The 22,647-nt window shown below is 32.8% G+C and overlaps 1 protein-coding gene across 1 annotated transcript in view; it reads right to left on the bottom strand.

Moving 5' to 3' along the window:
- Window positions 1–22,647, bottom strand: part of HCN1 (hyperpolarization activated cyclic nucleotide gated potassium channel 1) — a 372,899-nt gene that overhangs the window by 159,746 nt on the left and 190,506 nt on the right. The window contains exon 3 of the mRNA XM_061187769.1: window positions 13,779–13,940. Within this exon, the coding sequence (XP_061043752.1) occupies window positions 13,779–13,940 (162 nt within the window). The remainder of the gene's footprint in view (window positions 1–13,778; window positions 13,941–22,647) is intronic.

The following is a 22,647-nucleotide window of genomic DNA, read 5'->3' on the forward strand; positions in this document are numbered from 1 at the left end:
TTAATGGGTCAAAATTAGTTTTAAAAGCATAATTTCAGGAATAAAAGATAACCAGTGAGGATTTATATTTCACAGGAATAAAGACGAGGATGTAGAGAATGGACTTGAGGACACGGGGAGGGGGAAGGGTAAGCTGGGATGAAGTGAGAGAGTGGCATGGACATATATACACTACCAAATGTAAAATAGATAGCTAGTGGGAAGCAGCCGCATAGCACAGGGAGATCAGCTAGGTGCTTTGTGACCACCTAGAGGGGTGGGATAGGGAGGGTGAGAGGGAGATGCGAGAGGGAGGAGATATGGGGATATATGTATATGTATAGCTGATTCACTTTGTTATACAGCAGAAACTTACACACCATTCTAAAGCAATCATACTCCAATAAAGATATTAGGAAAAAAAGAAAGAGATAATTAATTGGGTATCTTCTGATCAGAAAGTAATTGCTGGGGCTTCTCTGGTGGCACAGTGGTTAAGAATCCACCTGCCGATGGAGGGGACACGGGTTCGAGCCCTGGTCTGGGAAGATCCCACATGCCGTGGAGCAACTAAGCCCATGCTCCACAACTACTGAGCCTGCGCTCTAGAGCCTGCGAGCCACAACTACTGAGCCCGTGTGCCACAACTACTGAAGCCCGCGTGCCTAGAGCCCGTGCTCCACAACAAGACAAGCCACCGCAATGAGAAGCCTGCGCACTGCAATGAAGAGTAGTCCCTGCTCGCGGCGACTAGAGAAAGCCCAAGTGCAGGAACAAAGACCCAATGCAGCCAAATAAATAAATAAATATTTCCTTTTTTTAAAGAAAATAATTACCTGTAGAATTATCAGATCTTAGAATTTGATACCCAAAATTAATTCTTTTTCTTTTAAAAGTATTGACGGTTAGGATTTTTTAATTTATTTAACATGGACGGTATCTCAATTATTGACATATATTGAAATTATAGTCACCAAAATCCTATGTATTTTTCATATCCTTTACTGAGCCATGTCTGATTCCTGTACTCGTCTTTTTCCTTTTTTTTTTTTTTTTGATTCTTATTATAAGACCTTATGTTTGGCCACATTAAAAAAAAAATCCATTCTATTAGATTCAGTTCATTTTCCTATATAACAAGATCTTCTTAAATACGAATCTATAACATGGTATATTAGCCATTTCTTTTTTGTTCTGTGTTGGCTGCATCTTTGGTGGCTTCAACCAAATTATTGTTGATATGCTGAAAACACCTCAGATCACATTAATATGTTGAAAATACGTCATATCTTGCAAGCATCCACTAAACATCTTCTATATTGACATGAATCTATTAATCTGCATTTTAGTGTGTGAGAGCAGAAAACATGCACTCAGCCACTTATTAACCCATCCAATTCTATTTTTGTTAGTCCAAATATTTCATAATAAGATGTCATGAAAAACCTTGCAGAAAGCCTTCTATAAACTGCATGTACCAGTCTAATGTTCATCTCAAAAAGGAAATAGTGGACTTGTATATGTCCTTAGCAAGGTTTTCAACAAATCTTTTTTTTTCATATCTTATATATAAAAGAATAAAAATGAGAAAAAGGCTGCTCTGTTATGACTTGCTTTCATTAAATAAACACAACCTTTTCTCAGTGCTCACAAACAATTTATTTTATAATTTAGTGCAGAGTCGTGTTTGGAATTAACATCAAACACATCAGATTGTAATTAGCAGCATCTTTCTTCATTCTCTTTTTGTCAATTCATGCATTATTTACATATACCATGGACGATCAGTGCTTTGCCCATTTTCATGGTTTATGAAAGAACCTATGCAATCAGTCCACCATTTCTTCTCCAAGATATCACCATTTTAAGGTGCAATTCACATGGGCCAGGTGTCCAGCCCATTTGGAGTACCAAAGTATTGACTTGGAGTTCAATTTCCCTAGAGTTTATTTCTGTCTACTCAGTTTAAAATATTGATATTTCACTTCACAAAAGACATTATTAAACAAAATTGAAAGTATTCCACATTCTGTCATTTATTATCATTTATTATCATTCCATGAATCCCAAGTGAAGGGGGTATCCATTTCCTGGTCTTTGCTCCAACTTTTATTAATGTCATTAATGTTTCTCTCATTCTAAATGTTATTTACAGCTATCATTATGGGTTCAGACCATTTTCTCTAGTATTTCCGTAGGTGGTAGGAAAATAAAAGCAAGGGTTTACTTTCAGATTCTGTTTTTTTCTTTTTTTGTTTTTGCCCAGGCTTATGCATTACAAACTTTTTCTTTCCATGCCATTTAATATTTCTAGGTATATGGTATATCTGCTTCTACTTCAAGCTCTCAAATCATTATTTTTTTTAATGGGAGGGTTATGCACAAATTTACAGACTAGAAAAATCAACTCGAGTTCACACACGACTACAACTATTAATAACTTATGTGTATTGAGCTGAGAAATGTAACAAGAAGTGTTCTATATATTTGGCACATATAAATTCCTTCATTTACTCCAAACTCTGTGAAGTAAATATAATCATCATCCTCACATTACAGATGAGAAAACCAAGGCATAAATAGGCTAAGTCTCTTATCCAAGGTCACACAGCTGGTAAGTATGAGAGAACCAGTAGATGAATCTAACCAATCTATTTCCAGAGCTTGACCATGCTCAGCCAGTTTACAATAATACCATTTCTCATATTTAGCTCAAGATTATTTGCATGCTTCCTTTCTGATTCTTATCACTTATCACTAACCAACAAATTCTTCAATTTTGTTTGAAATAGACGCTCATCACTGCTGCTTGCTTTAGGAAATAATTTTGTCCACTAGGCAAGAATTTGTCAATATTCTGCTTTAAGGAGAGTAAGTGTGCAGTCTCCATCACCGATACCCATTCCCAGTGCTATGATGTGCCACAAACCCTCCCCCATTGAACTAGCTTAGAACCTTCTGTATGTCCTTTAAATAATATCTCTTTATTAATGTTTTCTCTATACCTCTTTATTTCAATCTTCTCTAACATACTAGATTTCCAGTAAATGGGCACCTACTTGACACATGGTCTGCTCCAATTAGGTCAAATTCTTATTAAAGAAACCCATATTTCAATCACGTATCTTAGCCCACTAAATTTGATGAGTTACCATAGAATTTGTGTCATTATGCCCTTATCTACACATTAGAATATTGGCAATCCAAGGCCATGTGTTTTACTTATGGCTATCCTTCAAACTATTTCCTTTAGAAGGGTCTTGTAAGCTCTATATTAAGAAAGCAATGAAAAGGAAGGGAATTTCTATTTTACTGAATCATCTGGATGTATGATTTCTTCATTCAAAGTTTTCAACAAGTCTTCATTCATGCACTAATAGAAAATAGGGGTGAGTGCAAGTAAGGAGACTCCTGTCCTAGATGTAGTTCTGTCACCAACTTTCTGTATGAACTTTGCCAGATCTTTTGAATGTCTCCTTTAGTCATAATATATTCATAACATTGGTTATTGTATGTAAAAGTATCTTTAAATGGTAAAGAAGCATTGTTAAGCTATGCCATTGTAATTAATCAGCACTTCATTCATAACTGAATATAGACAGTTTGCTGAGCATGGTTGTGAATGAATGTCACAAAACTGATAGATGCATAAAGAATCAAATAATAATAATACCTGATTGCATATACTAATTTTTTTTTTTGGCCACGCAGCACGCGGAATCTTAGTTACCTGACCAGGGATCAAACCCATGCCCCCTGCGGTGGAAGTGGGGAGTCCTAACAACTGGACCACCAGGGAATTCTCGCATATACTAAATATTAGATACCTGGTAGAAGTTATAACTCTGTACTGTAATAGGTTATTATAAAAAAAGTTGGTAGAAATATACCCATGAACATATTGTTACTTACTAGATGAGAAATAAAAGATCTTAATGAGACTATAGCTCAGCAAAAGAAACCAGCTATCTTAAACAATAGCTGGTGATGATAAAGATATGTTTTCTTTCCTTTGGAAGAAACAGAGCTGGCTTCAAAGACATCTAGTGAAAATGGCCAATGACCTCAATGGTGGAAACAAAGCCTAAAGGAGAAAAGGCTATCTATCTTTATTGTATTAACTATTTGGTTCCTATCTTCTACTTCTGTCTTTTAGTTTTTATTCTTACGTAAAATAATGGGTTTATCTTCCCCTTTCTCTTTCAAATTTTGTGGTCATTTAATTCTTATAGAACACTAAATTTGTTCACACAATGCATTATGATACAAATTAAATGATAGAGAAATACATTAGGAAACATTAGAACATGTCCTTCTCATAAATTTTCAGATATAAATGGTGTCCAGACCTATCTTTTAAAAGGTTTCCGTGTTTATAAATTTCATTGTATAAAAATTAATACATGGAATCTTTTTCATCGTTTTCTAAAGAGCTATTTTTTTAAAAGTTCTGATCTTCTGGTAAAATAATAATGAAAACTTATAGACAAATTATAACATCAACGAGTGAAATGGAAAGTTACCCTCAGGAGAACGACTTGTACAATCGTTATAGAATAATACAAACTTTAATTTGATTTACTGATTACATGCCTATGCCAAATTTCTGGTTTTTTCTTCTTCCTTAAGAATTGATAACCTAGTTGAGAGCAGAATTACAAAAGTGCGAGACAGAATGTAATCATTTAATGGAGCATTAATGCTTTAGTTTTAGTTTGGGAGTAGTGGAGAGCTAGTAATGGGTACTGCCTGAAATGGTATTTTTCCCAATCATGTTATAATCCTATTTAACTAAATATTTTTTAAAAATATGAATCAATAGCTGACCTTAGAACAAACAAATACATTTTTTAAAAAATCACCTAAAGGACGAAAACATAGTTTACTCCTAACTGAAACGGTCAAACTGAATAATGTCCTCATTTTAATACAATTGAAATTAAAGAATTTTTTTTTTTTTTTTTTATACTGGAAGGCCTTTCCAAACATGCAGGAATCATGATCTTAGATTACCACATTGACCACAAAGGCAAAGGCTAGCTCAAAATGCTCTGTGTACGTAAGTCAATTGCTTTGGTGGATATTATAAATAGATATTACAATTAATATTTATTTCTATCATTAGAATACATTTAGAGAAAAATTTTGTTGGCTTTATGATATGCCCTGGAAGATGCTATTGGAGTATAGAGACTATATGGGGGTTCACTGTTATATATCTTTTTATAAATTACAAAGATGTGGTGGTGGTGGATTCTCAATTTTCCTGTGTGATTTTTTCATCATAATCAAGCTTATACAATTAGAATAAGTGGCTACAGTCCACAGATGAATGTGCTCACCACTCTAGGCATGGAGTATGAGTCAGCAGGTCGTACAGCAGAATCAGGTGTTAATTAACTCTTGCTTAGGTAGAGCTATGTTTCTGAGGCACCTGGCTGGTAATACTAGAAGAGTATTTAAATGCTGGTCACACTGTACCCATCTCTATATTCTCAAAGCATAAAGAAGACCAGCCAATGATTCTAGTTCATATTCTTAACATCTTATTTGATAAATTGCCTATGCTCTTTGGCATATTGTAAATATATATATAAAATAACTGAAATAAAATAAAGGTTCACAAGCCAAATTCAGTTTTTCATAGGGATTACTCATTTCCAGAATATATTGCATCTTTAAAAACAACAAACTACTTCTCAGAAATAATGGAGTATATAATGGGACTATGAAAATGTTTACGCTAAGATTCAGAAAATGTTCCCACTGTTGTTTTCTTATATCCCTCACTTATCACATGGCTTTCTTCATGTCATGTGATACCTAAGTAAATGAGAAATTCAGAATAAATGGGAAGTTTAAATTTCTTTTCTTTGCCAGATTCTTTCAGTTTTATGAAAGTAGTAAAACGAGAAACCTTAAAAACGAACATACACATACAAAACGCAATGAGTTTTTCAAATATTTTCATATATATTCCAAGTTCTTCCACTGGTACAATCAATTTATAGTTGTTTTCTGTAAACATGAATTGACAATTAATAATGGATGAAGGTCTTTGGGGTGCATGAAGTAAAATGCTATGGTAGGTTCAGCATTAATTCAAGGGAAAAAATTGATTTCATCATCAGTTCCCATACTGTCTGCTTCTGGCTTTATGTAAATCTAATAACAATTCTCTGGGTCAGACTATTCATTTGCAAAATGGGAATGAATGTTTTCCTTTTATTTAGAATAGATGCGATAATGTGTTACATGTACCATTATATTACATCTGTGAAAGTCTCCACAATATTCATATATATTATATATATAATCTCTATATATTATATATATATGGAGATGGAGAACAAAGTCTAGCAAATTAATCTTCCTGGAGAAAATATTGAACTGTAAGATATTTTGTTTCTTTTCCAATTTTAGTAGGTGTCACTTGTTAAAGTAACGTCATGAACGGAGCTTGGTCTGCCATTTGTTGCTTAAAATTTTAAAGCTAGGCTATATAAGAAAACTTATTTTAGAACTTATGGATTGGTCTTGTTATCACTGAAGCATCTTACTATAGTCATAGCTAATATATAATTTAAGTAATATCCTTTATCCTTCTCTATTATGGAACTATAATTCATGTTAGAGGTTTTCTGAAATGTACATTTCATTTGAAAACAAAATGTCAGATTATGATTTATTTCCATATGTTGATTCCCCTGAAAGAATACATGTCTGACAAGGAAGAAGACACCATGTGAATTGTTTCACTTTTGTGAAGAGGTTGTGTTCCTATCTAATAGAGAAGAGTCACCAGGCTGGCTTTCCTAATAGGCAGAAACAGGACAGCGAAGGAGAATCACAGCACGCAGCAGTCTGCTGACCTACTTTGTTATTATAGCTCATCGGAGCTATGAATGCACTTTTTTTCTCAGTTAAGCTACATAGTGATTTGTCAGCAAATTAATTACATCTTGCTAGGGCTTTAAAATATTCTGTTAAGGCAACACATTCTACTTAGAAAAAAAAAAATCAGTAATATAATACTATAATTTGTAATGTATAGAATTCAAATCTGAAATGCATTGCTAGACCTCAAGAGAGGAGAAATATATTTTTAATTAAGAGATATCTAGTTTCATGTCTTTTAATTATATTATCTCACTTGTATTATTTCAATCAGTCATTATCTAATTAGTTTATGGGCTTTGTAAAACAAAAGGTGAAACTATTTTAATTTTATCTTTATGCATTTGCTAGAATATCAATAGATAATAATATAGTCATCCTAAGTTTCAGTATTCTACTTGTATATGGGGACTTGCATATGAATAATATGTATTCCTTTTTTTTTTTTTCCAAATCATTCACTTAAAACCAATAAACAGCTCTTTTTACTCTAGCCCCCCAGCACACGTTTATTTTGACTATTACAGTTTTTGAGCTAAAAGTGACTGAAGAGTCTCAATCCCCACTCTTTGTCGAAGGTTCCTAATCGAAAACCAGTGGACAGTAATGGAAATACAAGTCTCCCTATTTTGTGTCTCCACACCCCTTAGTTTATACCCCCTATAGTCTTTAATCTCAATCCACACAAGGCTGCCACTAGCACACTGTCATGTGAGTTAAAAAAAAAAAAAAAAAAAAAAAACAACAACAACAAAAAAAAAGCACTCTCTGGGTGGCTAAATTAGGGAGGGAAAAATTGGAAGAATGGCCACATTTTCAAGTGCACCTGTCTTGGCAAGCAGAAAGAGGGCAGTATTTCCTTATCACTTGTCTCCTTGCTCTTTGGGCAGTGCATACATTACAGAGGCCACAATTCAAATTTATATTAATGACTTCTGTACATAATTTTCTATGCATTTAGATTACAAAATCGAATTATCTAATCTCTGTATAGTTTTCAGCACCTAGGAAGAAGTACTATGAATGAAAGCTCGTTAGAATGTAAGCACTATGACGGCAAGGACTTTGTGTCATTCTCTACTGCTTGTTCAGCACCTGCAACAATGCCTGGCACAAAGCAGGTACTCAATAAGATTGATTAAATGAAAGAGTAAATAATATACCCTCATTTCATAGCTGAAGTACAGTAAAGTTAATCGATTTGCCTAAAATCACAGAGGTTGCAGTGGTAGACGCAATTCTGGAATGTGTCTCTATAAATTCAATTCTGCCAGTTTTTTTCCCTCTCTATTCTGCTGTCTAGGAGAGTCAGGATAAGCTATATTATGTTGTGGTTTACACATTAAAAGACATGTCTCTGGAGAGGAAAAAGATAACTGGAGGACTGCATAGCAGCTCTTCACTGCTTAGACTTACAAGTAAAATATGATACTGTCACTCAGAGCCCACTGACCATCACTATCACAGGGCCCCATCCAACTGGAAGGGAGCTAGAAAATGTGCATAGTGTGTGGGCTCTTGGTTATTAGTAAGTGTCCCTGACACATTGTCTCAAATGAAAATAAAATTGCACAGTAATCTAGATTTTTCAATCAAATCTCTTATTTTCTCCACATAGATTTTATTAATTAGACTCTTCCAGACATTTTATATCTCTTTTTTCCTCTGATAGTCTTAGTTAGTATTGTTCATACATCTTAATGTTTTGCTGAAAAATATTGTTATTTATATAGAAATGAAAGGCACTAGAAGCTCATTGATTTGGATTTCATGAATTTTGAGTATGTTATATTGCCCACAAGTTGGTCAAGTGATTACATATTTTTGAAGAAATAATTTGATGTACAAATTATTATAACACAAATTATCCAAGGAACAACATTTAAAATGCATAATAGAATAACTCCTTTACACATAATTTTCAAATGCTGCTGTTAATTACCCATTCTGTTATAAATAATTAATATTTATTTAGTAATATGTGCAAGATTGGTACAGGACATGTGGGGTACGCAGATACTTATAAGGCACATTGCTTGCCCTCTAGAATGGCATCTCTCAAGATGAAATAATGCATAGATTCCCTCAAATAACAAGAAAATAAAACATTATAAGGAATGATCTTTGAGTTGGCTTAAATCATTTTGAGGATGATATTACTCAAATAAACACAACTATAAAACTAGATATAAGTTTCTTATCCTTATAGTTGTTGTAAAGTTGAAACAAACATAAATTTACAAACAAAATATTAACAAAAATAAATTAATAAACACATCTCAATTTAAATTTATTGTGATGGATGATGTTTTGTTTTGTTTTGTTTTGTTTGCTGAAACCAAATAGTTGTATACAAGGTAAATATAGTGCTGATTATTATAGAACTCGTTTTTCTAGAGTATGTAGTTTAACACACAAATTATGTACTATGTAATGAATGACTTAGTTTTCAAACCTATTACTCCATTTTGCTATGGTGAAAAATTTGTACAACGTCTAATATCATGTCATTAAGCCTTCATTTGGTATAAATGGATCATGTATTTATTAAGCCTATATGCCAGAATTATTTTATATAGCACCTCATGGCACAATGCACTTCAACCACAAAGGTAAATCCAGATGCTGTATTTAGGTTGATACTAAATTCATAATATGCTTACATTGAAACATTTCCAACTATTGCCAACATGTATCCATATATTTACCAGATTCCTGGGAGAAACCCTGTAGACTCCCTGACAGTAAACCTAAAGATTTCAATTAGAGAAGCATTGCTCTAGGAATGTATTATTTAGCTGCAAATCCTTCTTTATTCTGTAAAGTCATTCCCTAAATTATGTCAAGATTAATATGCAAGTTCAGATGCATTGTATTTTTTATTTTCTTAGTTAGATTCTCAAATGAGTATTTTATAATATTTTATAATTTAAACCAAAAACCCATTGCCTCTGATCCCTTTAATTATCAACTGTTACAATTTTAGTGTGTGTGATACACCTAAAACATAGTCACAAAATATCATGGGAATGACAAGATTTTCAAAATTAATCTTATTAAACATTAATTATCTGGCAAATCCAAGATTTTCATTCAGACAGAAATCTATAATTCAAACATTTCTTGAATGAAACAAAAGCAAATACTACAAATGCAGAGCAAGATTAATTCCTATTCAGGTTGCATTTTGCAAGTCAGTATCTCTTACCTCATCAGTTCAAGTAGTCCACCATGGTTAGTGATTGACTTTTTTAAAATTAATTTTTATTGAAGTATAGTTGCTTTACAATGTTGTGTTAGCTTCTACTGCACAGCAAAATGAATCAGTCATATATAAATGGAGTGACTGACTTTTTACAAAACAGCATTTAAGCAATTACTTTAGTGGAATTTATAAGGACTGGAAAGGAATTAGCTAAGAAGAATTGAGCTTACTTCTATGGAATAAAATGCAGATTAGAAATAGTTAATATAACAATAAATATATTGAACAAATTACCAGTTAGTGATATAGTATAGTTATGGCAATGCCTCTGAATTTCTCATCATAGGGCATATATGGATAACTAGCTAGTAATGTATAAATATAGATAAGGATATAAATACAAATGTAAACATCATTAAGGAGGATTTAAATATATATAGAGATAAGGGTATAGATATGCATGCAAATGTGTTTAAGAAAGATTTAAAATATATATATATGAAAATAAGAATGTAGATATAAATGCAAAAATGGTTAAGGAGGATTCAAAATAGTATTTAAAAATATAAATCATTTAAGAGCATGATATGGAAAAGAAGGAAGGCATAAGGAATTCACTGCACACTCTACCTAATCATTATCTTAAATCATTTAGTACCAATGTCAAATGTTAAAGCACAATTGTCAAGCCCATACCCCAAAATGACTAGCATCAATCATGTCCTGCATCCACCCTGACCTGGCTTCCCAATTTTGGCCTTCCCAATATGATTTTGTTTTTCTACATCTACGTCTCATATCAGTCTTGCCACTTTTTAGTGTCAGAGCTCAAATGCTGATTTTCAAGTGACTTTTTACTATAATTGCTGTGCTGTGACTACAAGTTTCTTTTTTTTGTAACTACTTTTTTAAACTGTTTTCTATAATCTGTGCAACATAAGGTATTCTAACGTAGTTTAGAACAGAAATTATAGAGTCAGATAGATATGCATTCTAATCTTGATTCTATAATCTACTACATGTGTGACACTGAACAATTAGTTTAACCTCTAAAAATCCCAGTTTTCTGAACTGCAAAATGGAGGAGAATAGTGCATACCTCATTTTTCTGCTGTGAGGACCAAACAGGATAGCCTTTCTCAAAGCACTGGGGTTTGTGTACAGTAAGCATGATATGTAAATATAGAGTACTTTTTTCTTATATTGGATTTTCATTTCTCCTTTATAACCCTCTTTGTACGTAAATACACTTTTCTCTGTTTTGTTGTGATGGATGGAAGTTTTTTGAGAACTCAATAACTTTAGGATAGAAAATAACATCTTCAAGGTCAAAAGATACTGTTGAGATTCTCTATTGATTAAAAATTGTCTTTTTTATGGTTATTCTCTCCTTCATATCACTAATATTCACAATATAGAAGAATTTCTGGTCCTTATAGTTGAATGTAAGACTTAACTCTTTCCTACGCTCTACGTTAGAGTTAGACATGGAAATAATATTAAATAAATGTGAAAGAAAATAGGAGCCAATTTCCTAAGTAAAACTGCAGCCTAAAAGAAAAAAACCCAAGAAGCAAACTGCAGATTCAGGAAAGGTGTTTTGTTCAACATCAGAATATAGCAAAGGTTTGACTATGTTAGATTAAAACCAAACACAGACACAAATGGGCACATACGGAGGCATTTAAAGAAAAATGAGAAAGACGTTAAAATTTTTCTTCATTAAATGTGTTTACCACTGCACATATTAACTAGTATATTTCCTAATATTATAATTATACAATTATATGCCATTTATGGACACCTAATAACAATTCCTTTACTCTTTCAATAATGACAATTGCTATTTTTTAAAAGATACATAGGGAAAATTTAAAATAATAATTATTTGCAAACTTAAATATTAGTCGGTGCCAATGATGAATCATCTTTTGGCAGCGGTGTTAGTGTTTTTTATAACTATTCACTCAGTCAGCAGTGAGTTTATAGAGCCGTTGTTTTTTCCTCATCCCCAAATATCTTGGTACTGTCTTTATGTTTGCCTCTTCAGTGATAAGAAAAGTGACAGATCTATAATCAATGAGACTACACAGATCTGGAAAGTGAGTTGATCAAAGTCCTTGGTTTGTGTTTTAGATACAGAAAGTTCCATATAGAACATTTCTCAAACTTTTGATGATAAGTGACTAGGTAACAACAAATTACTGTGTTTGGCACTGTTGTAGGCAGTGGAGATAAAGTATAGAACAAAATCCAGACAAATTCTTTGACTGAATGGCACTTATGCTCTGGTGTGGGGAACACAGAAAAATATAAATAACAAATAAATGTGTGTGTGTGCATGTCCATGTGCGTGTGTGTTGCTAAATTCTTTTAAGATAAAATATAAACCAACTGGGTAATATATTAGGGTGGTTACGGAAGGCTTCTGTGAGGCAGTGACATTTAAGCAGATATGAATGAAATGAAGGAGAGATCCAGGTGAATATTGGGCCTCAAAGAAAGGAGTGAAAGAAATAAAGAATGGAGGAAAGGAGGGAAGGAGGAAGGAAGGGAGAAAAATACATAGGCAAGAAGAGACAAAAGAGAGAAAAAAAGACATTCTTCTCAACATGTGCTATAAACCCCTCTTGCCTTCAAACACAAAGCCTGAGCTTCATTGGTTAGGAGACAAAAATGTATATTCTTAAGATGTCTATGTTATTTTTACAATAACAATCTATGAAATTAATAATAGAACAGTCCGGAAAAGAAGAGGGTGTTCGATCTATGCCAAAGTTAAAATTCTGTGAAAGTCTCATAAAATTTACCACCTATAAAATGTGAAACATAAGAGAAGGCTATTCTGATGTGCAGTTAACTTAAATAACATTTTATTAAATATAAGGTAATTAAAGTGTAATGCAAGAAGAAAATATGAGAACTTAAAGGGAGAACAAATATCTGTGAATATATATATTAAAAATATTCACAATTGTTTCAATTCCTTTGTGGGTGTTGCACTATGTATATCAAAATGTATTCTCCTTAAAGCAATCATACTCTAATAAAGATGTTAAAAAAAAAAAACAGTTAAAAAAAAAAAGTATGCTCTTAAAATTAAATGTGAATATAAGTACACCTAACTATGTAAATCAAATTTCTATTTCACAGACATTTTTATATTTACATGTCTTTTATGGTAAAGTTTAAAGGCTATCTTTCCCATGATGTTTTCACTAGAAGGAAGTACTATCTGAAATATTGCATGTCGTACGTATCTCATTTGCATTTACACTGATGTAACGTGTCTGCATGTTTACAACGCCTAGAATTGCATGTCTTGAACACAGTAAATGCTAAAATCATGTTGAAAGAAAGAAGTTATTCTGAGCATTAGGCATTTTTAAAAGAATGTTGTACGATACTATGACTCTATGTGTGTGTGTTTGTATGTGTACCTTTGAAATAAAATATGTCTCATATACACAGAGTGAGATATCTAAAAATAGAGGCTGTAACATATACATCCCCCGGAACATTTCACGTAAATAAACTTTAGTTGTAGAAACAGAAACATCTGATTTTATATCCATAGAAGCAAAATTAAGTTTTCTCTCACCATTTATGGAGGCTAATTAGATCATTCTAACATAAATATTTAGAACTTTTTGGCAAAACGTAGAAAACACAGTGTAAAATAATACGAATTACTTACAACCATCTCATTTAGAGACACCCAGCAATCTGGTGGAAAGTCCTGCAGCAGTGGTACCAAGAACTGAAGACAGCCATCCCAGTGGCACAGGAGCAGCATCATGCCGATGAGGTTAAAAATTCTCACCACGGCGCTGGCGAGATCATATGTCATGTGGAAAATCTGTTGACCAAAATATAAGATCAATTCTTATAATCAAATTTTTAAAAGTCAAGAATACTACCAATGTCAGTAGACATTGACATTATATAGTGCAAGTATCGATTTAATAAAAATACAGAAAGAACTTTTACAAATAGAAACAGAGATTGCATGTCTTTATCCTTACATTGAGGTCTGGCACTCTATGAGTATTACCACCAACTGTGGGTTCTCCATGAGGAGCAGAGGTGACATGACTACATTAAATCGATGAGTCATGTTTTAAAGAAAATTGGTTTTGCCAGTAGTTTTCCCTTACTGTCCTTCCAAGCATTTTAGCAAAGGTGCTTTAAAAGAAGTTAGCAAATTTGACAAATGATGGGCACACACTTCTCTGCTTCTCATTCCTTGTTAATAGATTTGTTGAAGAATCAAAAAAATAACCCAGGGACTGAAAACCATTAGCAAAAGTAGTTTAATTGCAAAACATAAAGGAAGATTGACAATTAACTGCAGTTAACTTTATAGGTATATGAGTTAGAGCTACTTCTTTTATTGTGCAGATTGAACGTGAATAGTGGCTTTTGAGATAAAAGTTCTCTGAGTGGTTAAAAAACTACCGTGCAGCACTTTTTAAAAATTAAAATTGTTATTTCCATTGTATTATCTGTATGTTACAGGTTTCCCTTTCCTGGGAAACTTTATTTGTATTTTCACAAAATCCATTATGATAGGTTAGATTATTTCAGAAAGCACAAAAAATTATGACAAATGGACATTCTCCATCAGAATTTTACAAGTGGAAACTTAACATACAGTTTTATATCTATAACTTCTCATTCAGAACTTGAATCCTTTCTTTAGTAGCTCATGTGTTATATCACTCTTCCATTGCTAATACAGTTTCTGCTTATATTTCACCTAGTCTAGAATACCAAAACCCACTTGGGAGCTGATCTATAACTGTTAAATGGCTACTGAGTTAATAAAATTAATAAATATGTATAAATACACAAAGAAACGACACCTTGAGATACTTAGGATCACATTTGGTATAATTCACCAAAAGAATGGTCTATTTTTGAAGTAATGAGGATACCATGTATTGAGAAATTAACTGAGAAACAGGAAAAAACCCACAAATTTAATACTTTGATTTAGAAACTATATCTTGGTAAGGAAACTTCTATAATTCTTAAGAAATGCGTACTGAAGTGTGTAGAGGTAACATGACAGCACAGCTGGGTTTTGCTTTTATAAAATCAGCAAATCTATCTTTAATTAAATGTTTTTCACTTTGATATATTTCTATTAGCCATTAATTCTTTCTTTAAACAATCTTCCTTTTTGACACAGTAATTAGAGCGAGCAAAAAAAAAAATCCTTCTTTGTGGGAATGTACACACTGTTCTGAATTTTTTTTAAAGTAAGATTGGGATCCTGGATTTTGAAGTCAGCAGATCACGTATTTTGATATCAGACAGCTATATGAGTAGCAACTTATTTTAAAGCAGTAAGAATTTTATTTCCTTTAAAATATTTTTATTTTATTTTATGACTTTCAAGTCTTGTTTTTTATTTTTTTAAATTTTTATTGGAGTATAGTTGATTTACAATGTTGTATTAAGTTTCAGGTTACAGCAAAGTCAATCAGTTATACATATTTTTAAATTTGGTTTTGTATTTGGCAAACCCACAGAAAAGTCCTTTTGATGTTATTTCCTCTGATATTTCTTGGTCACTGAATTTGAAAATAAAATAGTACCAAAATTTTTATCAATAACTTTTCATTAAAAGTAACACAGTAAAATACAATAAAAAAGTTTTTTACTACTAAAGTAGGGAAAGAAAATCACCATGGATTTCATTTTTTGTTTAGTAATAGAATTCTATATTTATATCTAAGCATTTCCTGACAAAATGGACATATTGAACAATATGTCTTTTGGGTAAGTGTTACATAGTTGAGAAATAGGGTAAAACTGCAGAACATAAACTTCTGGATCAAACAAGAAACTAATCTCCTTTCAACCTTATTATCTGAAATAAACAATATCTGAAACTGTCTGCCAATTATCTGTAAACTATAAACATATGGGCAGCAACCGGCATTCAACTATAAGAGTTTAGAATGTTACAGAGAACTAGGGCCCATCCTCAGTACAGCTGACTTTTATGGATTTTCTACTTTCTTTATCAGGAGTTAGATTCTTTTTGTAAGATCTTAAGTGATTATTTACTGAAATAAGATAACATATTCTAACAGTTATTCACCAATTCCTTTAATAAAACCCTGTTATTTCTAAATTGTTTTCCAGAGAAACAGAACCACTATTTTCATAAAGGAAGTTAATGGGGTTATAAGGCCTTTCATAATATATTAGAAACACATTTTTTTTGTTTTGCTTCCATGTGATTACTGAACTCCTATTGTACAGGATAATCCCTAGAATTAAGCCTAACCTCTACCCCATTTCTATTCCTAACTTCACAATGTTAGTATACTATACTCATGCTAGATTTATATACTAACTCTGCTGTATAGTGCTCACATAATTAATTTCATAAACAGTCTCCCTTTTTGGCCTTTAACATTATGTGTTCAAAAGTGATCTCACTTTCTGGGGCTATTCCAAAATCTAACATTGGAAGAGGCACAGCAAGGTGGCTATTTTGACACTGGTTAATATCAAAAGCTAATCACAAATAGTCAAATCCATGTAGCTCCATCCTGATTTATCTACCTGACAAAAGGACATCATAGTGTATATAGCATTACTTTTGATGCATACATAAATGTGTGTAGTTGCTTGGGCCTGATTTGATTGTCTGTTGAGCTCTTATAATTAATATACCCTGGAAGGCATAAACTTCACATGTGACCAGTTGCTGAGATATTTATTTATTCATTCATTTATTTAATATTTATTATTTTTTAATTGAGATAACCTTGGTTTGTAACATTATATAAGTTTCATGTTTACAACATTATATTTCTACTTCTTTATACACTACAGCATGCTTACCACCAAAAATCTGGTTTCCATCCATCACCATAAAGTCAATCCCCTTTACCCATTTTGCCCACCCCCTGCTGTTTCCCCTCCGGTTACCACTACTCTGTATCTAAGTGTTTGTTTTTGTTTGATTTGGTTTCTTCATTAATTTTCTTTCTTTTTTGTTTATTTATTTTTTTATATTCCACATAGGAGTAAAATCATATGGCATTAATCTTGCTTCATCTGACCTATTTCACTTAGCATAATATCCTCAAGGTCCATCCATGTTGTTGCAAATGGTAAGATCCCAACTTTTTTATAGCTGAGCAGTATTCCACTGTATTTGTATACCACATCTTTTTTATCCATTCATCCATGGATGGTCACTTAGGCTGTTTCCACGTCTTGGCTATTGTAAATAATACTGCTTGAATATAGGGGTGCATATTATCTTTTCAAAATTAGTGTTCTTGTATTCTTTGGATAAATACCCAGAAGTGGGATAGCTGAATCATATGGTAGATTATTAATGGCCCTGGTAAAACCTTGCTCATGGAAGATTTGGAATGAGAAGACTACTTCCTTATGGAGCATATACATCTGCAGATAGTCACGCTAACCAAAGAAGGAAACATCTGGTCCACTTTAAGCAAAGCCATAACTTCTTACTGTCTAAGGGTAGCTTGTAAGATAAGTCTCAGTGCAACTTTGCTCAACTTCCTGATCAAGTGGCCAACATCATTGATTAATTAATTAATATTTTCAGCTTTTTTCCATCTATGAGGTAGAAATCCTAAAGTGATAAATTCCTATCTAAATCTATTATCTTAGCGCTCCTGCATGTAAACCTGACAACACAAAAACAGCACTGTAGATGACACTCAAATTGTTAAATGAACTGTAGTTGTAAATTGTTAAATCAATTGTAAATTGTAAATTGTTAAGTAAATTATTCAATGAATGAATGAGACTGTTGCGGGGGCTTAACAAAAACAGCAAAAGTAACGTTTTATGATCTTAAGAGTGGAAAGTTTTCGCTTTTGTGTTTTAAACCAAGGAATTAAAAAAAGAAAAACAACTTCATTATTTTCTACCTTCCAAGTAATCTGAACTTGAAACCTGATTTGAGTGCTCAGAGTGTGGGTAACAGAAAGACAGACCATTCTGACCCACCAGCAATATGTTTTAAGTGGTACTTACAAGAGTCAACAGAAAGAAAATAATTAAAATAAGTTTGAAAGGTAGCGCTTTAATTTTATTTTCACCAAAACTAGACTACAAAATATGTCAGTGGAAGGCACTGTGCTTTACATTCGCCCAGCTCAGAACATTGTGTTTTTCATATGACTTCAAGGAGAGGAAAGAGCCGGTCACAGATACTCATTGAATTACTTTCATAATACTATAGTTCTAGAATGCTGCCCAGATGGAGTCTAATAACTCCAGATAGAATTGTTGGAAGAATTATCTGAGTAAGATAATTTGATTCCGAATCCCAAATCCTGCCCTAATATTTGCAGATTTGTTCACCATAAGTATAATTTTTTGTAATATTTTTCCCAGGAGCAATGTATAAACTATCCTGTTCTTAAAAGGGCGAATCCCTAACTGTGTTATATGGAGATATCCATAAATTAGCAGAGTGATTCCAAAATGCTTCCACACTCATTCTTGATAAGCTGGATTCAGGGGTCTCTCAATCTAATAACCCACCTATGAAATCGGTGAGACTTAACCAATCCTTAACTGTTTGGTTTACTATGTTTTACTTAACCAAAAAATGGTCAATTTAAGACTTTTCATGGAATATATTGATCTGTCCTTAGTCTTTGATTTCACAGATGGGAATCATTTATAGGTTAGGCTGCTTCTATGATCTCAGTATTGATTGAAGGCTTCAAATATGCTTTCAGAATTCTTATCGATGTAACATTAAGAAAATCAAATGGGTCAGAAATGGCTCTCTTGACACAGAACATTCTTATTTTTAAGGTATTAAAATAAGTTCAGGTTCTTTGGTTTATCTTTATGTATTTGTACCTGCATAACTTGATATATCTTTTAGATGGAGTATCTCTATGCCATGTTGACACAGAATACAAGAAAACAAACATTTAGCAACTCAGTCTGTTTCATAGCTAACACATATCCAGAATTCAATATGTAGTAGTCCTAATCAATAGTAAAATAAATATTTTAAGAGTCCTTTTGCATCTTCTGCAATTCTTACCTTGAAAACTATCCAGATTATCCTACCATGCTTTAGGTAAAGTGCAGAAGGTTTCATCTGGTATATGAGAGAAGAGTATTCTTCACAGCGGTCTCTTTGAACACTGATAATGACTGCACTCATTGGACTAATTTTATCAGTCCCTACTCTGTCTAGGATCTCATTCAAATGACCAGCCCATAACCTTCAGAAAAGTCAACCAACTGGGCATCTCATTTTTGTCAGCCTGTGTCCATAGTCAAAATGCAGTTATCTACTTCTTAGCTTCCCATACCTATTATCAGATCCTCTTGCTGTGGAGTGCTTCTTGGAGGGTTTCTCCTTTCCACTGTCACTTCAAAACTCCTCCTACATTGTCGATTAATTCTCTTGTACCCTCAGCCTCATCATAAAATTCTTCCTCTCCTTCTCTGCTTTTTCCTGAGACTTATGACTGCACCTTGTCCTCTCCCCAAAGACTCAGTTTCTCTGGTAACTTTCTCAAACGGAGTTGGTTCAATTCTTTCGTACTTCATAAGCCTTAGGTTTTGATGTCAATGCCCTCATTTTCTGAGGTCCCCTTTGCCACTTTCAGACAATAATTTGTCTAGCTGTAGCAGGAAAATTCCTTCTCTTCAGTGTCTGTTCTATTTGGCTATTCCACCCATAACTTTCTCTCACTCCTGGCATCTTACAACCTCTCAATCCCCACCCACCACACATCTCCATTTATTAAGGACTCTGTATTTTTCCACTGCCCTTTTCTGCAAAATGTCAACTTCTGAGTAATCAAAACGGCCACTTTCTGTACCTGAGCTAATGAAAATTACTGGATAGGAAACCGTAGATTGTGTATACTAATTTTTTTTAAAAAACAGTAACCTATTTGAAGTCCTCAGCTCTGGTCTATGCATTTCTCTATTCTTAGTACCTATGATTTTCCCTCTTACCATCTATCCAATATTTTTTCCTCTCTTCTCACGTCCCCAAAGACCATGACTATCCTGCTGAGTTTCAGCTTAAAATGTTACCTTTTCCAAAGGAAACACATTCTTATGTTTGAGTTCCTTCACCTGTGATCTCTCACGCTTTCCAGCAAACATATAACTGCAGCTTTTCTTACTGGCTTTTTCCTAGTATCAAAAGATGTGTCTTTTGATATTAATCTGATCTTCTTTTCTCCTCCAGGAACCTAAATAATTAGTTCAGAGCTCTTCAATCTGTGATGAAAACCAACTCTCTCCTTTGTCAGTTGTGGACACTTTTGTAAAGTACAGCAAAAATGAATTAATACAGAAATAAAAGTTTAAAAACCAAGACACATGTAATACAAGCCTTCTGCTTATCCCTTATCCTCTTGGATATGGCGGCAATATCAAATTACTATAATTACTAGATTACGTTTTCCTCAGAACTGTTAACTTCTTCTACACTAGTTTTACTCTGTATATTTAGAAACAACAAAATTTCTCACTTCCTCCAAAGTGTTTTAATTTGAAAAAGAATCTTCACTTCCTAGGTACTTTCCTAATTTTTTTTCCTTTGTATTCTTCTCAGTTTAGCTTCTCAAAAAAACTCTCCTCACTGGAACTTTGAGACAGAAAGAGAGCAGGCCTGCCCTAATGGGTAAAGTGGTTTTCTTTTCACAGTTAGATGTGCAAATGACCACCTGCTACAAAATCTGACTTCCTGAAGGACGTATGTGTCATAGCTACCCTGTACTTCTTTCCTTCTCCCTCCTCCCCACATATTAGGGGAATGTAGAGATATTTAAGGCTGACTTCATTTCCTGAAATGTGGGAATGAGACTTAAAAAAAAAAGTGCATCTATTTGAGCATTCTTTTTGAAGTGGCACAGATATTACATCATCGGAACTATAGAGAAGGCTATGTTTTATCACATAACTCTGCAGTAAACTAAACAGTACTTATAAGGTCATAACAACCACATACTTACAGAAGTATAGTTATGGAATAGAATATACTAGTTATCAATCATGACTGTCAAAGATATATAGCTAACTATGCATGTGTTATTTTGATCATGCCCATATAGTTCTTTAACAAACATATATATATATATATATATATATATATATATATATAATAGAAAAGAAATAAATTTTAACTATTTTAGTTGTAAAAAAATTGTCATGTTTCTTAACTATGATTTATCTTGACTATCACCTAGACTTTAGGAATTTGTTTCATTACTTTCATACTATAAAATATATCAGCCATTTCCAATCATACATATTTTTACATAGGATTTTAATTCCTTATACTAAACATTTAGGAAAAGTATCTCTTCATGCAAAAATTGCTCTTTGTTAGCCTTACTAGCCTGAGAAAAAGCAAAGATCATGAGTTATGAAGAAAACATAAGAAAAATGATAAAATAATATGGATTCTTTGAAGATTTTTGGTAGGAAACAATAGGAAACAGTTATAGTGGAAACTATAAAAGTACAAACCTTGAAAACTGGGAAGCACAATGTCTGGTGGTACAGAGTTTTGATCAGCAAATGTTTTTTCTCCCACAGAGGTTACTCATCTAACAGTGAATTTGCATAAATGGGTCAATGTTAATGAGTACCTAACTGAGATGAGCATTTCTACTAAGATCACTCATTTTCCTTGGAATTTCAAGTCAGTATCATCTGACGAATGGCAATAGGTCAGAAACAAAAAATGCTTATGATAGGTTACATTTTGTTAACTGAATATACCCAAATCGTCACATTTTTAAAACTCCTTAGGAAAAAGTAGTACATCTTTTTAACTTATATGAGGACTGTGTAGTATAACAGAACATCTAATTATTGGACAGTGCCCTAGAAAAATGAAAAAGCAAGCATAAACCCCATGTGCTTAATTTACTTTAAGAAGTAGCTTACACATGGGGAAAATAAAATTACAAATGAATATTGAAAATGGTCCTATTAAGAAGAGAGTTGAATGGATTAGTACTACAGAAAAAAAAGAAATTAATTAAACAATTTAAGATCGTTGTCTATTCCTCTATTACAAATTTCAAATGGCAGTAAATGTAGACAATATATACAAATTGTGCAACTACTAAAATATTTAAGTGAAGAAAATAAAAACAAACACATACTGTATGATGGATCTTTAAAACTTATTTTAATGATGGTTGTATGAAGGCTATCTGCTGCTTAACACACACTTAATTTCACTAAGTCAGCACTTACTTTCATGCAGTTAGCACTAAGATATCGATTTAATGAAATATGATTAATTTTCTTTTGAACTTTTTTTTTGCAAATCTTGCCTGGAAAATTCAAATACAGTTATTTTTAATAAAAAAAATTAAATATTCTCTTTTTATTGTCTAGTACACAGGCATAATGATAATCAAGAAAACAATCGTTAAGTGGCTATGTAAGTGTGTGTATGTGTGCTTGTGTGTATGTGTAGAGAAAGGGTGAAAAATCAAACTAATTAGCAATATTCTATCAATTCTGCCTAGCTCTTGTGAATTAATTTCAAATGATATTTC

The sequence above is a fragment of the Eubalaena glacialis genome, chromosome 4 (assembly GCF_028564815.1).
Source record: "Eubalaena glacialis isolate mEubGla1 chromosome 4, mEubGla1.1.hap2.+ XY, whole genome shotgun sequence".
Taxonomy (NCBI): Eukaryota; Metazoa; Chordata; class Mammalia; order Artiodactyla; family Balaenidae; genus Eubalaena; species Eubalaena glacialis.